Source organism: Lagenorhynchus albirostris, chromosome 9 (assembly GCF_949774975.1).
Source record: "Lagenorhynchus albirostris chromosome 9, mLagAlb1.1, whole genome shotgun sequence".
NCBI lineage: Eukaryota > Metazoa > Chordata > Mammalia > Artiodactyla > Delphinidae > Lagenorhynchus > Lagenorhynchus albirostris.
The window spans coordinates 77,508,365-77,525,897 of NC_083103.1; the positions used below are offsets into that span (position 1 = coordinate 77,508,365).

Below are 17,533 nucleotides of genomic sequence, written 5' to 3' on the forward strand. Positions count from 1 at the left end.
TTTATTTTGTGGCCCGACTTTTAATCTGTTCCAGACCTTTTCAGTCAGAGAGCTCAAGTGTAACTGAAGGGGAGCAGGAAAGGGAAAAAAAAAAGTGTGGGTTTCTCTGATCCAGAGTGACAGCAAATAGAGACAAGCTGTTAGCTGCTGAATTTGAAGGAGTTTTCCTTGAAATCTGAAGTTCTATGGTGGATTGCATTTTATCTGCCAAAAAAATATAGACTATCCCCTTTCTGACCCTTTGAACCATGCAGACACCAACAAATGATAGGTTATTGCTTTCATGGTTGTGAAATTTGTTTTCCTATATTCCCCAAATCTATATGAAAGTATTTACCATTTTTTACCTTAAGTCAAGTTGACCTATGTCTTTTGACATTTTAGAGTAGAAGATACACCTTACATCTGATAAGCTTGACTTTATCACTCACCTCCTTCAAACACCAGCCTCTTTTATATTTCTGTTCTTTATCAGCTGCTTTAGAATAATTCACATCCCACATGAAGTTAATAAATTATCCATGTAACATAAATTCAGGAAATTAAATAATTAGTTATGCATTGTTTCTTTTTTATCTGATTTTTTATTCTTTAACATTTAAAAACTATGTATCTTTTAAAAATTTTTATTGAAGTTTTTATTTTACGTTGACTTACAATATTAGTTTCAGGTGTATAGCAGTGATTCAACATTTTTAAAGCTTAAACTCCATTTAAAGTTATATGATAATGACTATTTCCCTGTGCTGTACAATGTATTCTTGTTGTTTATTTGTTTTATACATAGTAGTTTGTATCTCTTAATCCCATACCCTTATCTTGCCCCTCCCTAAAAACTATATATCGTTGACATATTATTTTACAGCATTGATTAGTAATTTGTAACAAATCATGAAGTGACATCCAGTGCCAATAAGAATTAGCTGATATTTACTGACTTCGAAAAAAGGAGGGCTTTTGTTTGTTTTTAAGGAATCATATTAGGAATGTTTTCACACTGTATTAAAGAAAGTTGATGCTTGAGTATTATGCAGGTCATTAAATTATTTCTTATTAACACTCTTTTTCCTAGAGATTTTATACTTGCAAACATGAAGAGTCTCAGGTTTAAATATTTTCTTGTATGTTGTAAAATTATTTATTGTTTTATATAATAATAGCCATTTGAATATTTTCCAGTAAAAGCCCTAATGAAAACATACACAAAAATTATAATTCCTGTTTTTCAGAATGAAAACTCTATTCCAGAATATTAATGGTCAATGAACTGATCTTTTATGTAATGTTGTTGTCCCTGTTTATATAAAAGGACATAATAAGTAGTGTTAGAATCTGTGTTTCTGGAAGTAAGTGCTGATGGGACCACTGGGATTAAAAACACGTTGGGTGTAAATAAAATAAACAGAACTAGAACTGGAACTAGAGATTTGGATTAAAAGGTGTATCTTTTGAGACTTAAAGGAGGTAATAAACAACCTAGTTGGCGAATTCAGAATATCCTTTATAATTACTATCAATAATTCTGTGCATAGAAATTCTGTGCATGGAAATGTCACAGCTAATTAAAACCTAGGTGTTGATTTTGGTCCTTGGTTTCAAAGTTTCCCAAAACTTGCTATTAAGTCAAAAGCCAAAAGTTGTTCACATCTTTCTTATCAAAGTTAAATATTTTGCATCAATAATTAAAGGTCTGTTAAATTTTTTAACTGTTTAGACATTCATTAACCTTTTTCCTTGAAGACTAAATATTTCTGATAGCTGTTATAAGTAATATTTTACTTTTGATGAAAATGTACCTAAATGTACCTAAGCCTGTTCTGGTAGAGGTAGGAAAAAACACTAAAGGCTGTAGAAACTAAATCTGTAACTCCATTAATGGAGTCTTGGGTAGCTAGAATACCAACATCAAATCATTTGAATTTTATTGAAGCAAGTCTCTTTATATTCGTGCATTAAAAACAAGTTCTTTGGTTTTTTGTTTTGTTTTCCTTACCCTCTTTTTTTTTTTGCGGTACGCGGGCCTCTTACTGTTGTGGCCTCTCCCACAGGTTCAGCGGCCACGGCTCACGGGCCCAGCCGCTCCGCGACATGTGGGATCTTCCTGAACCGGGGCACAAACCCGTGTGCCCTGCCTCAGCAGGCGGACTCTCAACCACTGCGCCACCAGGGAAGCCCTCCTTACCCTCTTTTAAATCTCGCCTGGTGATCCTAAAATGTCAGTATTTGGTTGTGAATTATATTATTAACTACTTAGGGTAGGGAGGAAAAGATGTTTCAGTGTGTTTTAGGTAAATAGAGCTGTTGCTAACTAAAACTTCTTAAAACAAATAAACCTCATAAAATTTGGCCCTGAAAAGGAATTTGTAATTCTTCTAATCAACATTTCTCAAAGGAGGAGGGAGGGTGTATCCTGGGCACTGAAGAACGTTCAACATCCCTGACGGTTGCCCACTAAATGCCGTAGTGCCACCCAGTCCTTGTGACTCCCCAAGCCACCAACATATATTTTTTGAAAAATAACTGGTAGAGGGCTTCCCTGGTGGCGCAGTGGTTGAGAGTCCGCCTGCCGATGCAGGGGACACGGGTTCGTGCCCCGGTCCGGGAAGATCCCACATGCCGCAGAGCGGCTGGGCCCGTGAGCCATGGCTGCTGAGCCTGCGCATCCGGAGCCTGTGCTCCACAACGGGAGAGGCCACAACAGTGAGAGGCCCGCGTATGCAATAAAAAAATAAAATAAAATAACTGGTAGAGGTAGGGATTTTGCCCCAAATCTGAGTTTCTCTGAGATCTAGGGAAATTGTGACTACCCACGGTTATATAGTTGAGTGACAGAACTAGAATCTGGACTTGATCTTTTGACACCCAGAATTTTAAAGAAATTTAGATTACATGCAGTTAATCTTTTCAAAAGCACACCTAAGTCACCAATACTAACACATGGAAATTTCAGAGGGAGGAAGATGACAATGGTTGAAGCATTTACTTATATACTGTATTGTGACTCATCTTAAGGAAATTACCCAAAGGTAATGAGTTTCTAATTACAGAAGTGAAGCCATCTAGATGAATTATCATGCCTCACCTCTACCATATCCTTAAGAGATTACCTTCCAACCTCACCTTTGACCTTTCCCTTTCCCTTGACTAGGAGCTTACCCCGTTACAAGGCAGTCCACTCTATTTAAGGAAGGTTCTAATGACCAGAAAATATGTGTCCCTTTATTACTCAGAAATTTACTTCCCTTCAAATTTGTGAATACATTTCTAATCCCAGAGTGTTCTCTTTTAACTGTGGTTTCTCCAGTTTTTTTATGCATTAAGAGTTCTGAGTTTTGTTTTTTTTTATGCATTAAGACTTCCCTTCTCTGGATGCCTCTTTAAATGTGATACTCAATGTAGTTTTTAAATGCACATTATCCAGTGAGAAAAATAGTTATGACATTGCTCTGACCTGACATTTTATACGCCCTTCAAAAATCCATTAGTAGAAGTTAGCTAGCATCCTCTTTTCTACATGTGAATTCAAATGAATTAAATTGTGTCATAGAAAAATTTACCTATTCAATTGGGAATCAAGAGACCCAAGTTCTTCTGGTATCAACAGTGTAACCAACTCATTCAGAAAGATACCTGACTTCTCTTGACTTAATTGGACTCATATACTAGATGCTTTTAAGAATATTTCCAGTCCTTAATTAATTTAATATAATATGCTAGATTATGAATTCTTCAGTGACTGTTTTGGATCCTTGCTTAAGGTTACTTCTCAATAGCTTTATGGATTTGAGTGCACTGAGCTTTCAGAGATATTTTTGAACTATTTATTGCACCACTTGAGTTTAGCTTTTGGCCCTCTGGTCACAGCTGGGAATTACTTTTGAAGAGGAGACCAGGAAATCTTTCAACCTTTAAAGATAAGCCTTATCACATGGTGGGTATGCCCAGGCAAACAAATCTGATGGGGGATGGGCAGCGCTAGATGGAATAGTTAAGTTTTGTCCACGCTATCAGCTCTGACATATATAGGAGTTTAAACTGCCTTAAAGATGATGCATTTTTAGTATGCTTTGTTTCTAAAATTTAGAACTCTCATAAAGTTACCATGTTAGGAGCCTGATGTAAGCTGATTTGAAGTATACTTCTAGGCCATGTGCTTAGTGAAGTCCTATTTAAAACATACTGTTGGAGATTGTTACTAATTGTTGCCCTCACTACATTTTTTTTTTGTTTTACTTAAAAAACAAACACTAGCCGAAATGAACATTTTAATACGTAAGGTTATAGAATATCAAAATTAGTTCAATATTAGAGGTTTGCAGTTTTAGGTTTTTTTTTTTTTTATGTTACAGTCAGGAGGATGGTGTCAAAATAGTTTATCAATCATGGTAAGCAGTCTCTCCTACTTGCCAAGGGTGAATAGACATACGTTAATGAAGTTAAATTAATATGTAGTTTCTACTTGATGATGGTTCAATGATACAAATAATTATACAGTGAAGAAATATTTTTCTTTGTTTACATAATGAGTTTTTCATATAGAATTTTAAAACTTAAAGTCACTGAATGATAATTTAAATTAATGGTTTATTTGTGTTACTAAAGCCCCTCACATCAAACACAAGAAAACTTAATTCATTTTTAAAAGAAAACTATGTTTCAAGTCATATTTGTATCAACTCTGCATTAATAGCAAATATCTCATAAAATGTGCTGGAGAAGAGAGCCATTTGGTGATGTCACTTTTTGTGACAACCCAGAGACTCAGTTATAAGAAACAGAAAAAGAGATTATAGACTTCTTGAGGGAAAAGTCAAATAAATAGATTTCTGCTGAAATAAATTGGAATGATTTAGAAGAGGAGTGGTTCATATTCTTTGCTTTGTTTTATACTCCTGTTGTTCTGCTACCTTGGTTGCTGAGGTTGCTTCAGAACTCATTCTGGACTTGCTTCAGCTTGGAGATTCTCCTGTGTATTACTAATTAGCATCCTACTAACTAGGGATAGAAACTATTTGAGTATTTATTTACTCATTCAACTGATGAATGCCAGTTATGTACCAGGTACTATGCTAGCAGGCATGCATGGGGTTGTCAGCTACAAAATAAATAATTATTACAAAATGTGTTAAGTACAATGAGGGATCATAAATAAGGTGCTCTGAGGGACATTAAAAGGTAAGAAAAAGCCAGTCAAGCTCTACACTATGTAAAAGGGCCAGTTTTTGTGCTTATCAGTCAGAACTCGGATTCATCTCTTCTAAATTATAAATTCCCCTAGCGAAAGAGGATTAATAGTAATACATTATATGTAATTAGGAATAAAGCTGTTAATGGAACTATTTGCTCATTAACATGAATTCATGATGGCAGGTAGATTTTAAAATGTTATTCCCCTTCTCTTTAGACTAATAGTTTCATTATCTGTACTTTCTCTCCAAACTAGCCTTTAAACTTTATTTTCATAGTAGAGGGAAAAAACACAGTTATATCCGGGGGACAGAGAGAGCCGAAGGCTAGTTAGACCGCTTTCTCCCTTCTCCTCACCTCATTTAGCAACTCCTGTGTCCTGCCCCAAACTGCTTAATGAGGTGATGAGGAGAAAATGTTCTGTTGAATGTTTTTTAAGCTCCATTCTCAATTGTATTGTTTGAAAAATACCATTATAATAAATTTTCATGCCAGACTTTTGATAGGTGGTTGAAGGAAGACAGTGTCGAATTGACCTAAAAAAAGGTGTTATTGGTATTTTTGAACAGTTTAAAGATTAAAATACTTTAACCCAGGTTGGGGGGCCTGGAAGTTGATGTTTGGTAAGGGAGAGAAGTACAGAGTGTGGGAGGGAGAGATTATTTTGCTTATGGTAAGACCTGGGGTAGAGTTTTAGGGGAGGTTAACTGTAACCACATCATACAAAGCAAAACCACAATGAGATGCCACTTTATTCTCAGTAAGATGGCTAAAATGAAAGACAGGCATTAACAAGTGTTGACCAGAATATGGAGCAGTTGGAACCCTCATACATTTCTGATGTGATTGAAAAATGATGCAGCCACTTTAGAAAACAGTTTGGCAGTTCCTCAAAAAGTTAAACATATAGTTACCATATGACCTAGCAATTCCATTCCTAGATATATATTGCCCAAAAAAGGAAACCACATGTCCACACAAAAACCTGCACATTTGTATGTTTGTAGCCACATGATTCATAATAAACAAAAAGTGAAAATAACACAGATATCCATCAGTTGATTAACAGACTAACAAAATGTAGTATATCTGTACAGTGGAATATTATTTGGCAATAAAAAGGAATAAAATGCTGGTACATACTGTAACATGGATGAATCTGGAAAATATATTAAGTGAAACAAGCCAGTCACAAAATTGATTCCATATATATGACATGTCATATATATTCCATATATATGACAAATCCAAAGAAACAAAGTAGATTAATGGTTACCAGGGACTGGGGGAGGGGCAATAGGATGTGTACTGCTAAAGGATACAGGGTTTCTTTTGGGGATGATGAAAGTGTTCTGAAATTAGATAGTGGTGATGGTTATACAATTCTATGAATATATTAAAATTACTAAAGGGGTGAAATATCTCAGTATAACTTTTTTAAAAAAGTCATTCCTGGGCATGGTGTTATCATTTAGGTGTAGCTTAATTGAGTGTTGGGAGATGTCTTTTGCATATTGATAATATGAGATAAGGACCCTGGCCTTTTGCTCCTTTTGTAAGAGACAGATTTTCAGTGTGAATCAAATAGTAATTTTCACTGAAAAAACCATCATTTTGTATTTAAATACATAAATTTTTGTGCCAGTTAGTAGCAACTTTTTGTAGACAATTCAATCCCCTAGGTCATATTGAAAGACTTAGTTAGCAGTGGGTGTTTTGTGTTTTGTTTTTACTGTTTTAAGACTGACAGAGTTGGCCTGTTAGTTTGTGTTTTTAGAAAAGCATTCATTTCTTTTAATTTTACAGTCTTAAGTACCCTTGTAGGTATGGGGGAAAAACCTAAAATTTGTTTCTAAATGTTATAAGCAAACTAATATAGCCATTCTAACATGTAACCATGTAATATCTGAAACTTGATAAAATATTAGACAAAGTAAAAAGGTGCTTTCTTGTGTTGTTGATGTGAGTTATTATTTTAAAAGCTCAAAATAATTTTCTGATTTTAAATTTACACTTAATGAGGTTACTAGGATTGAATTTATTATCTCGAAGTCTACGATTGATTACCACATCTGTAGTACTTTGTAATATTCCAAGGTTGAAGATACAAATTATGCAAATCTAAAATTTGTGTGAAGTTTGAAAATTCAGATGTTCAGAATAAAATCTGGAAAGAACCCGTGGTGATGACCTCCTTTGTTTTTGAGAAGGTCGTCTCTTCTTTTTCAGTAATTGCTGAGTGTATGATTTGCTACCATAAAGCTGTCAGGACTGATCGGTTAAGAAAAACTTGAAACAGTTACTATTTCATAGTTCAGGCAGCAAAGGCTGAATTTAAAATGTAGCATTTTAAAAAAAAATTTGTCATATTTTAGGGATTTGTTTTCTCCTTTACCTTTTAGAAATTTTGTTAAAACTGGAAACATTGAGATTTTGGTAGTTGGTCATGGAGGGGAAGAAGGTGGTAATGCAGTGCTTTTCTTTTTTAGCTGCCCTGCCCCCTTCCCCCAAGAAACAAAGCTTGTTTTGTTTCTTGCCTGCTTGTGAGGTCTCTGCTGCACCCCATGTGGGTGCACTGCTCTGTGCTTTGTTGAAATGCTTGAGATAGTCAGAAGGTAAAGAACAGGATGCTTCTGAAGAGAAGAAATCCCAGCTTCTGTAGATAAACTCGGTTGTTTGAATTGGTCATTTAAGTGAGCTCTTTATATGGAAGCTTGTAGCACTGCTTGTATCCATAGGTAACAGCATTTAGGTAAACACAACCAAAAGTGCTCACCATTATTAGCCAGAGAGACTATTTCTATTGCATAATTTGTGCAAATTTCTGTTTAATTCTGTAGAGTTCTTACTCCATCTTTTGATACGCTTATTTTTCCCTTTCTGTGGTTTTTAATAGTCAGATAAGCTTAGATTTGAAAAAGACTTTCCCAACCAGTTGAGTGTGCCATCAGCAGTGGTCACTGTCATTAATGATTACTGCTAATGGTATCTAATTCTGAGAAACTGGTGGGAAGCAGAGGATATTTACCTGTTTATTTTCATACAGTACTGTTATTGTCCAATTAGTTTTCACAAGGAATATTTACATTAACTTGTTAAATGCTATATTACTTAATAAAAATCAGTATGGAAAGCTCAAGAGCTTTTTTAAAAATGTTTCTTAATAGATGAAATGTTTAACACTGTATAGCTCTAGAATCTGTTTTGAAATCAATCATATTTTATCATTTCAACACTTATTAATGGGTTATTTCCTAGCAGTTTTTTAAATTTTTTAATTTATTTAACTGCTTGGAATGGAAAACATTTTTTCCCCAGTAGTTGTTTGCACTAGGCCTCAGTTTGTGAGATGGTCACCATATGTGATAGATACTCACATCAGTCCCCCAATTCATATTTAACTCATATGATTGAACCTGACATAGCACAACGTAAGAAAACATCTCTTTGGGAAAATAAATATGTTGAGGGAGTGCCCTATGGGAATGCCAAGAACATGTTCACCAAAAGAGAAGGATCCCTAGGGAGGTTAAGCTAAGGCTCAAACTCCCCCACCTATTTTTTTCTGTTTAGATCTTACAGGAAAGATAAATATGCATATCTTTATGAATCATAGAATACTTAGAAACAGTGAGTGGCATGGTGAAGTGGAAGGACGGGGGAGGGAAGGTATGGGAATTCAAGCCAAGATGATTATCTGCAGGACTGGTAATCTTAAAGTTTAGAAAGAACTATTCGGAAAAGGGAGGAGGCTAACATTTTTGGAGCATCTGTTGTATTCCAGGACTATAATAGATGCTTTACATATTACTTATAAGCCCCACAGTGATCCAAAAGGGTGATGTTAATGTCTGCAGGTATAGCTGAGGAAACTGAGGATTAGATGAACCACGAACTGGTGTGCCCAACTCTAATCATGGTTTGTTTGACTCTAAAGGCCATATTTTTTATATCATACTATGAGGCCTGTCAATTGTGCATCTAATAATGTTGGTGACAGGAAAGTATAAGCAATTGTATTAAATGAGGTTATTGATTGGCAAATCTTAGCCATTAAAATTTTTTGGCTTTTTTTCTACCCATTCCCCTGTAAAATACTAACTATAAACCGTAATTATTAAGGTTTTAGCCATTTATTCTTTGTAAAGACATTTTATAAATGTGGGGTGTTTTTGTTTTTGGTCATAAAAGAGATTAATAAGGCTTTGAACAATATGAAGCAGCGAGTCATGTTTTTTTTGACATCCCTTCTCTGCTATGCCAGACAAAACATTTAAAAGAGATAACCAGAAAGACTTAACTGGGATCATAAATTTAGAAAAAGTCTCTGCTGGTCAGAAAACAAAACCACACAAAGCAGTGAGCAAGGGCAGGGCTAGGGACCAGTCAGCCAGTCAGGATATCAGGAACTCAAAGTGTTAAGAACAAAGACAGAGATACATGAAACACTCTCAATGGTGAAAGCCAGGCGTGTAGCCGTCTGCCCCTGACCTGGTACAAAAGCAACGACTGACCACATGTCAAGTCACAAATTTCAAGAATCAGTATACAGACCAGATTCTTTTAACCACAAAGCAATAAAATTAGATCCCAATAATAAAAAGTTAGCTTCAAAAAAAATATGGCTTGCTCTACCAGCTATTAAACATATAGGTTATAATTAAAACTGTGGTACCTAATAGGAAATTAGTTGAATGAAATACTATGCTATTTTTAAAAGAAAATGGCGGAGGGGAACCTCTATATACTGCTTTGGAGTAGTCTCAAGGATATGTTATTAGCAAAAAGGCAAAATGAAGTTAAGTATTAAGAGTATGCCACCATATATTTAAGAAGTATGCTACCATATCTGTGTGTTTGCTTTGATTTTTATAAACGGAATAAACAAACTGCTAGGAGCAGTGGGGAGTGGCAAGTAAAGCCAGTGTCTGAAATTCAGAAGCATATCGCCACAAGTGAGCCTGTATATTGAGTTGGCCGAGTCACACAGAAAAGAATTATTTCAGATGACACTTAACCACAGTGATTTGGCTGGATACACCTAATGAAATATCTTAAGGACCAGACTTTTAATAATCATTTTATTGATCATAACTTTAATAATCGGTCGTATGTTATTTTGAAATACTTGCATATGTATAGAAGGATAGTACATATTAATGTTATTGGAAGCAAATTTTTCAGCATTAGACAGAAAATATAGTTATAAGATCTAAGAATCTAAGCAAAAACCCGAATGATACATATTGTGATTATTTATGGATGCAATGCTGTATTATTTGCTTGAAAATAATTGAGGGAAAAGTCGATGAGAATAGATGTAAAACAAAATTGGTTATGTATTGATCATTGGGAACCCGGATGATGACTACATGAGGATTCATCATCTGTATTATTTTTTCTGCTTCTCTATTTGTTTATGGAAATTATTTTTAAAAATTTAAATGTATGCTTGAGAGCATAAAAGTGTACTCCTTAGTAACTCATGAGTTAAATGGAAATCACAATAGAAATTACAGATATTTGGGGTAGAACAATCATGAATTTTACGTACTATTTCAACTGTATGACATGCAGGAAATACTGTACTTAAAGGTAAATTTATTGACTTAAGTGCTCTAAGAAAAGACTTAAACTAAGTAAGTTCAACTCAAGAAATTAGAAAAAGAAATACAGAAAAAATTGAGGGGAAGAGTAAGAACAAAAATACCATCACCTTATATAACTATCTCAGTAGGTTGACTTGAACTAAGGCATGCTAGGAGAGAGTCGGTCTGTAATTTTCCTTTCTTCTAATATCCTTGGTTCTATATCAATGTTATGCAGTCTCATGGAAGAGTTGGTCAGTCTAAGGGGAAATTGGTAGGATTTCTATATTATCATATATTAAATAGTTAAATATCTGCGTCAGTGAATACTTAACTGACTTAGAAACATTACAGTGTTTTTTTTCAGCACAAGTTTTGTGCAAAGATGCTGGACTAGGCACTGAGAATATATACACAATTAGGATACTCTCCCCACTCCTGTGGCACTCCAGTCTAAGAGCAGATGCAAATTTGTAAATAAAAAATTACAGTCATGTGAGAAATGTCAGTAAACAAATGTCCCAGGGCAGTGCCCTGAAGGAAGATGATTCTTAATGCACATGGCAGACTCTGGGGAAGGCTGGGGAGGTTTGGTCAAGTAGCCTCCAAGAAGAGTTGGCATTTACCAAGCAGCCTCTGTGCCTTCAACAGAGGACACGTGAAAAATCACCAGAAGGAGTTTGCCACTTGGCTGGGAGCCAGTATGTCATGAGAGCTGTCAGTGAATGTCATTTCAGATTTTGGTAGCAAGGTTCATTAGAGAACGTGATCTGTAATTTTTCTTTGTTTTAATGTCCTTGTAAGGTATTAGGGTTATGCTGGTCTCAAAGGTGTTGTGGAGTTTCCTTCTTTGCTGTTCTCTGGAAAAGGTTTTATAAGATTAGTATTATTTCTTCCTCGAGTGTTTGTGAAGTCATTTGGGCCAGAGGTTTTCTTTGGTCAGTGTGTATTAAACATTTAGTAGAAACAGTGACCTGAAATTTCACCTTAAAATGTTGAATATGTGTCTGAAAAGGTGATACATCATTCTTATTGCCATTTTCACATAATAAAACTTCCATCTGTTCACCAAGGTTACCACAATCCACAGTTTGGTCAATGTTGTATCAGTGAGAGAAATTCACTAGTGTAGGAATCCAGTCTGTTTCTAATTGTCAAATGGTATATTCTATGTTCAACTAAAAAAATAACAATGACTACCTGAGCTGTTGAATGAGACCAATCTATGCCATCCAGATTCTTTTTTTTAAATAAATTTATTTGTTTGTTTGTTTATTTATTTTTGGCTGCATTGGGTCTTCCTTGCTGTGTGCAGGCTTTCTCTAGTTGCAGTGAGCAGGGGCTACTCTTCATTGCAGTGCACAGGCTTCTCATTGCGGTGGCTTCTCTTGTTGCAGAACACAGGCTCGAGACACACAAGATTCAGTAGTTGTGGCTCGCGGGCTCTAGAGCGCAGGCTCAGTAGTTGTGGAGCACGGGCTTAGTTACTCCACAGCATGTGGGATCTTCCCGGACCAGGGCTCGAACCTGTGTTCCCTGCATTGGCAGGCGGATTCTTAACCACTGCACCATCAGGGAAGTCCCATCCAGATTCTTGTAGGCTTAATTTATTATGAGCATGCATCAGATCATTTAATCTACTTGATTTATTAGAGTTATATTTAAAGATTAATAATCTTGATGAGCTTTAATGCTTAGGATGCTTTGTCTCAGTTACTTTGAGAGATTTATTTTAAATTAAATATATATTATATTTTATAATAAGCAATATATTCACATTATTCAAACTTGAAAAGTTATAAAAAATGTCTCTCTTGAACTCGGTCCTCTAGTCATCTAGTTCCCCAGGTCCAGAACCAACAGATGTTAATTGCTTCTTGGCTGTCCTTCAGTTCAGATTCTCTGGATATGCATGTAATATATGTTCCACCTGTCCCCTTTTTTTTTAATACTATCTATTCTGTACTATGCTTTTAACTTAGTATGTCTTAGACTGTTCCATGTCACTGCCTATTAGAGTTACTTGTTTCTTTTCTCTTATGGCTGCCTTGCATCCTAGGATAATGACGAAGATGACTACAATAATAATAAATTAATGTAACCATTGTACTATTGGTGGATTTTTAGGTTATTTCTAGTGTTACTACAGAAAAGGCTATGTTGAATATCCCCAGTTGCTTTTGAATAACTAAATATCCTTTTTCTTGCTAGTTTTTTAGGATAGATCTTCTGTTTCATTTCAGCCATGAACCAGAGAATCAGTCAGAGTGCTCCAGTGAAACAGCCACCACCCCTGGCCCCCCAGAGCCCTCAGGGAGGAGTCATGGGTGGTGGCAATTCCAACCAGCAGCAACAGATGCGGCTGCAGCAGTTGCAGATGGAGAAAGAGAGACTGCGACTGAAGCAGCAAGAACTGCTTCGGCAGGTGAGGCCACAGGTTAGAGACCAGCCTTCCACTCTTGGGGTTTTGTTTTCCTACATAAAGTTGGGTGTGTTTCATTTTGACATTTATTAGTTACAGAAGAATGTTGTTTCTCTGAAACTAGAGTGACACAGAAACATTCTGTCCAGCTTTCATCTTAGTTTCTAGTTTCTTAACTGGCCTTTAATCACATAGGCTATAACTTGTAAACCTGTATCACAAAGAGATGTTTTGGTCGTATTCATTGCAGTCAAGCAAAAATCGAAGGAAACAAGGGTGCTTTTCCTCAAATATACAAGCATACCTCGGAGATATTGCCGGTCAGTTCCAGACCACCACAATAAAGCAAGTATTACAATAAAGTGAATCACATGAATTTTTTGGTTTCCCGTTGCATATGAAAGTTAATGTTTACACCGTACTGTAGTCTATTAAGTGTGCAATAGCATTGTCTTAAAATAAACAATGTAAATTGTTTATTGTAAAATTTAATGTAAATTTAAATAAATTTAATGTAAAATTAAATACCTTAATTTTAAAATACTTGATTGTTAAACAATATTAACCATCATGTGAGCCTTCAGTGAGTCATCTTTTTGTAATAGTAACATCAAAGATCACTGATCACAGATCACCATAACAAATATAATAACAATGAAAAAGACTGAAATATTGTGAGAATTACCAAAATGTGACACCGAGGCATGAAGTGAGCAAATGTTGTTGGAAAAATGGCTCTGATAGACTTGCTAGACACAGGGTTGCCACAAACCTTCAGTATGTTTAAAAACAAAAATTGCAGTGTCTGCAAAGTGCAATAAGATGAGGTATGTCTGTACATGGAATTGCAGACTACTATATATCTGAGGATTTCACTAAGGGGGAAACTCTGGGACATCACTTGGGGAGAAACATCTTTTACTTTAAATGAATTATTTGTCTAGGGGAATACACAATATGATATTTCTCAAATGATAAATGTTTCAGTATTGATGAATCTAAGATGTTTTATTTAAAACAATACAGGCTATCCCAAGTTTAGAAGATCCCACAGTGCTTTAAAATTATCTACTTATGGATATTTTTTCATGTTGGGATGGGTAGTTTCTAACGTTAGAGAGCTGGAAAACTTTACGACCATTTTTATCAGTTTTCTTTCAGAAATACTGTTGGTCTTTATGTGCTATAAGAATATATAATCCCTCATCTCAAAATGAATTTTTACTTTATCTTATTTCAGAGTGATAAAATCTAAGTTCAGATTTTGGGAGTGTGATCTTCTCAAAGCAGTATATTTTTAAATTTTTATGTAAATATTTTGGATAATAAACATGATGTGATTTTGAAAGTGTACAAAAGGTAAACGTACAGTGAAAATGAAATCTCCTTTTCCATTTCTCTAGTTCTCTTTTCTGGTTGTAAGTAGCTATCAGTTTCTTGTATTTTTTTTTTTTTCCCCCAGAGACATTCTCTCTGTTTGCGAACGTGAAATATACATATCTGTACTATTTTTCCTCACCTAAGTCATAGCATACTAAGTATAGGCATTAAAAATATCATTATACTCTCCATTTTTGTAGTCAGGATGCAGACATTTGAACAAGGTACTTTTTTTTCATGAGTGTTATATTTTAATAGTGTCACGTGTTAATGGAAATACATGAACTTGATACAGTCTTTGAACTCAGATTTGGGATTTGAAGAACTAGTACCTAAGAATTAAACTAAGCCATGGAATCCCAGACAGGCACACCTTTAAACTGTTTGTGCTATCAGTAACCTGCCAGTGTAATTCTAGTGTGGTTGGCACCAAAGTGAGTAAGAAAGATGATGCCAGCATATGATGTCAAGAAGTGGTCTTGAAAGAAATATTCCCTCATCCGCCTTTAAGAAGGTAGAGAAAGGAAGCACATTAACAAGATTAATGTATCTCTGATGGACTTTTTAACATATTACTATAAAGGAAAGATATTTTTCATTTAAATAAAACTTTATCATCGGAACAAGGTAGCACCATCAAAATTATAGTTATATAGCTCTTAGAAGAAATAAAGCAATTTAAGGGTATGTTTTACGCAGACTGTTTTCATTTTGTTGTTACTGAGTACTAGATGGCGTATGCGTATATAATTTCACATATGAATTAAAGACTACCCAAAAAAAAGAAACCTTATTAATAAGAAAGGTTAAAGTCTGGGAATGGGCCATCCATCATTTTGTTGTTGCCGTAGATCAGCTCTCCCCCACCCCCTTCCCGCCCAATGGGCAAAATGCTGCTACTTATAAAATTCTTCATTCTAAAGAATTTTTCTAAATCTTATTCTCACTCTTACTCTGGGTGATGGGTCCTAGACAGAATAGTTTCCTTTAAAGGTAACTTCTTTATTTCTTCTTTACCACCTACTGTGTTGTCTTTTCTTTTGTTGAAGTGACAGATCTGCTCTATTCTTATACTAATGGTGTGTTTTCTAAGATTTTTTGGTTTTGTTTTTTAGCAATCAGTATAAATTCAGTATATCTTAAGCCTTTTGGCTTCCTGTGAACTTCTTCCATTGATAGTTTCTCTTATCACTGAAGCATCAAATTATATTTTTCCTGCTTCATCTAATATTCAGAAGTAAAGAACCTACCTGACCAATATCCAGTTTTATTTGAACCCTGACACCTAAAGTCTTACTGTCCTATCCTCAATGCTGTTTAACACTTCTGAGGTTTCCGTTTGTTATGTGGCGACTCCGTTGGCTCCTGTCCTCAGTCTGCTTCTTCTTGGGCTAGCTTGGGAATTCTGTGCTATGGTGATATGTCTGGATACAATTTGTAAGTCAGCCTACACAGCCAAACCATGTGGCTTAAAGTAATTTTTATCCATCTTATTTTTCACTCTTAGGCAATGCGGAATATCAATCCCAGCACAGCAAATTCTCCAAAATGTCAGGTAGGCTCTTATCTGATGTTTTAGCATTGAAAACAGATATTAAATTAGGAAAGAGAAAAACTTGTGCTCCAGGGGCCTGTCCTCACTGAAGATTAGCCCAGAGTAACTTTGAGGCATCTTTCTACCATGATACTTAAGTTAACATTGCTGTTCCCAGAAAGTTTACACTATCTGCTCCCTCCCCACTCCTCCCAGAGTAGTATTCAAAACTCCGTCGAGGTCTTTTTTTTCCCCACATTTGATATGTAGTATATACACCCTGTCAGCCTTGAAGTGTGCCTGATTTTTTATTTGCATAGCCTAAAATAGTACTTACAATGATTTATAGAGGTTAATAATTTGAACAGTAACAAAGGTAGTACAGGTTATTTACTTGGGTAGGCTACTTTAGGAAATCTTATTAAGAATTATAATCATACTACGAGGAAAGGAAAAGTTTCTTTTAGTGAACACTCCAAAGAAAGAATATTAAAATTATCAGAAGAGCAAAGGATCTACCTGAGTACTGTTTTGGGTTTCTTTGTTGGCTTTTATCAGCATTCCTCCCTGGTGAACCCAAAGGAACACTGGTTGTGAAGGTACCTTATTTAGATGGAAAGATTGTGGCCATTTTTTCCTTCTATAACATAGGCACTTATCTGACTCATGGAAAGAATCTCATTCTTGAAACCAAAGAGATTCTGTTTGTTCAGGGTTCACAGATTTGAAGGAATTAGGAGCTGGGGGATTATTGCACTTTTCTCAGATTGCCAGAAGCAACCATGAAACACCTCATATTCTGTGGAGCTCTTCTGCACTAGGCTAACAAGTGCATTGTGTTAGAATGAGCTGTGGAAGTGTGGGAATTGGCAGAACTCCACTCATTTTAGATACTGTTAACTGGTCCATTTGGAGCACCAGATAGAATCTTCATAGAGACCAGTTTACTTTGTGAGAGGAAAAACTCTATTCATTGTCTCTCTCATAAATGCCTCCTTTAATCAAGAAATCCAGGGAATAACTAATGAACGTCATCTTTGCTAAAGCAGAGCAGACATTCTTACAATGAGGACCTCTAATACCACATTTCACTGGGAAGAGCACTGTAGCATTGGATCTTTATATAAAGTGAAGACATTTTTCCTTGCTTTTTCTCTGAAGTGTTTCTTTTATTTGTAATAAATGAAGTAGAAACATAGGAGCAAAAATTAATTCAAATGAGATTCGGAATCAAGCAAAAGGTTCTCCATGTTAAAGTGTTTTGAAATTGTTTCCTTTTTATTTTTTCCTACTAAGATCTTAAACTTTAAATTTGATAAGTAATTAAATACCTTCAGGTCTTTATTTCTTACATCAGTATAAGTGTAAACAGTTGCTCATTAAAATTATCAGGAGTTTTTAGATACTTCTTTTAGTAGTAAA

At 35.3% G+C, this 17,533-nt stretch overlaps 1 protein-coding gene across 8 annotated transcripts in view; it reads left to right on the forward strand.

Moving 5' to 3' along the window:
• Positions 1-17,533, forward strand: part of YAP1 (Yes1 associated transcriptional regulator) — a 107,677-nt gene that overhangs the window by 72,333 nt on the left and 17,811 nt on the right. For 2 of the 8 annotated variants that reach the window (XM_060160271.1, XM_060160273.1), the window contains exons 5-6: positions 13,019-13,212; positions 16,085-16,132. In XM_060160271.1, the coding sequence (XP_060016254.1) occupies positions 13,019-13,212; positions 16,085-16,132 (242 nt within the window). The remainder of the gene's footprint in view (positions 1-13,018; positions 13,213-16,084; positions 16,133-17,533) is intronic. The other 6 variants (XM_060160274.1, XM_060160275.1, XM_060160276.1 and 3 more) reach the window with 3 other exon arrangements.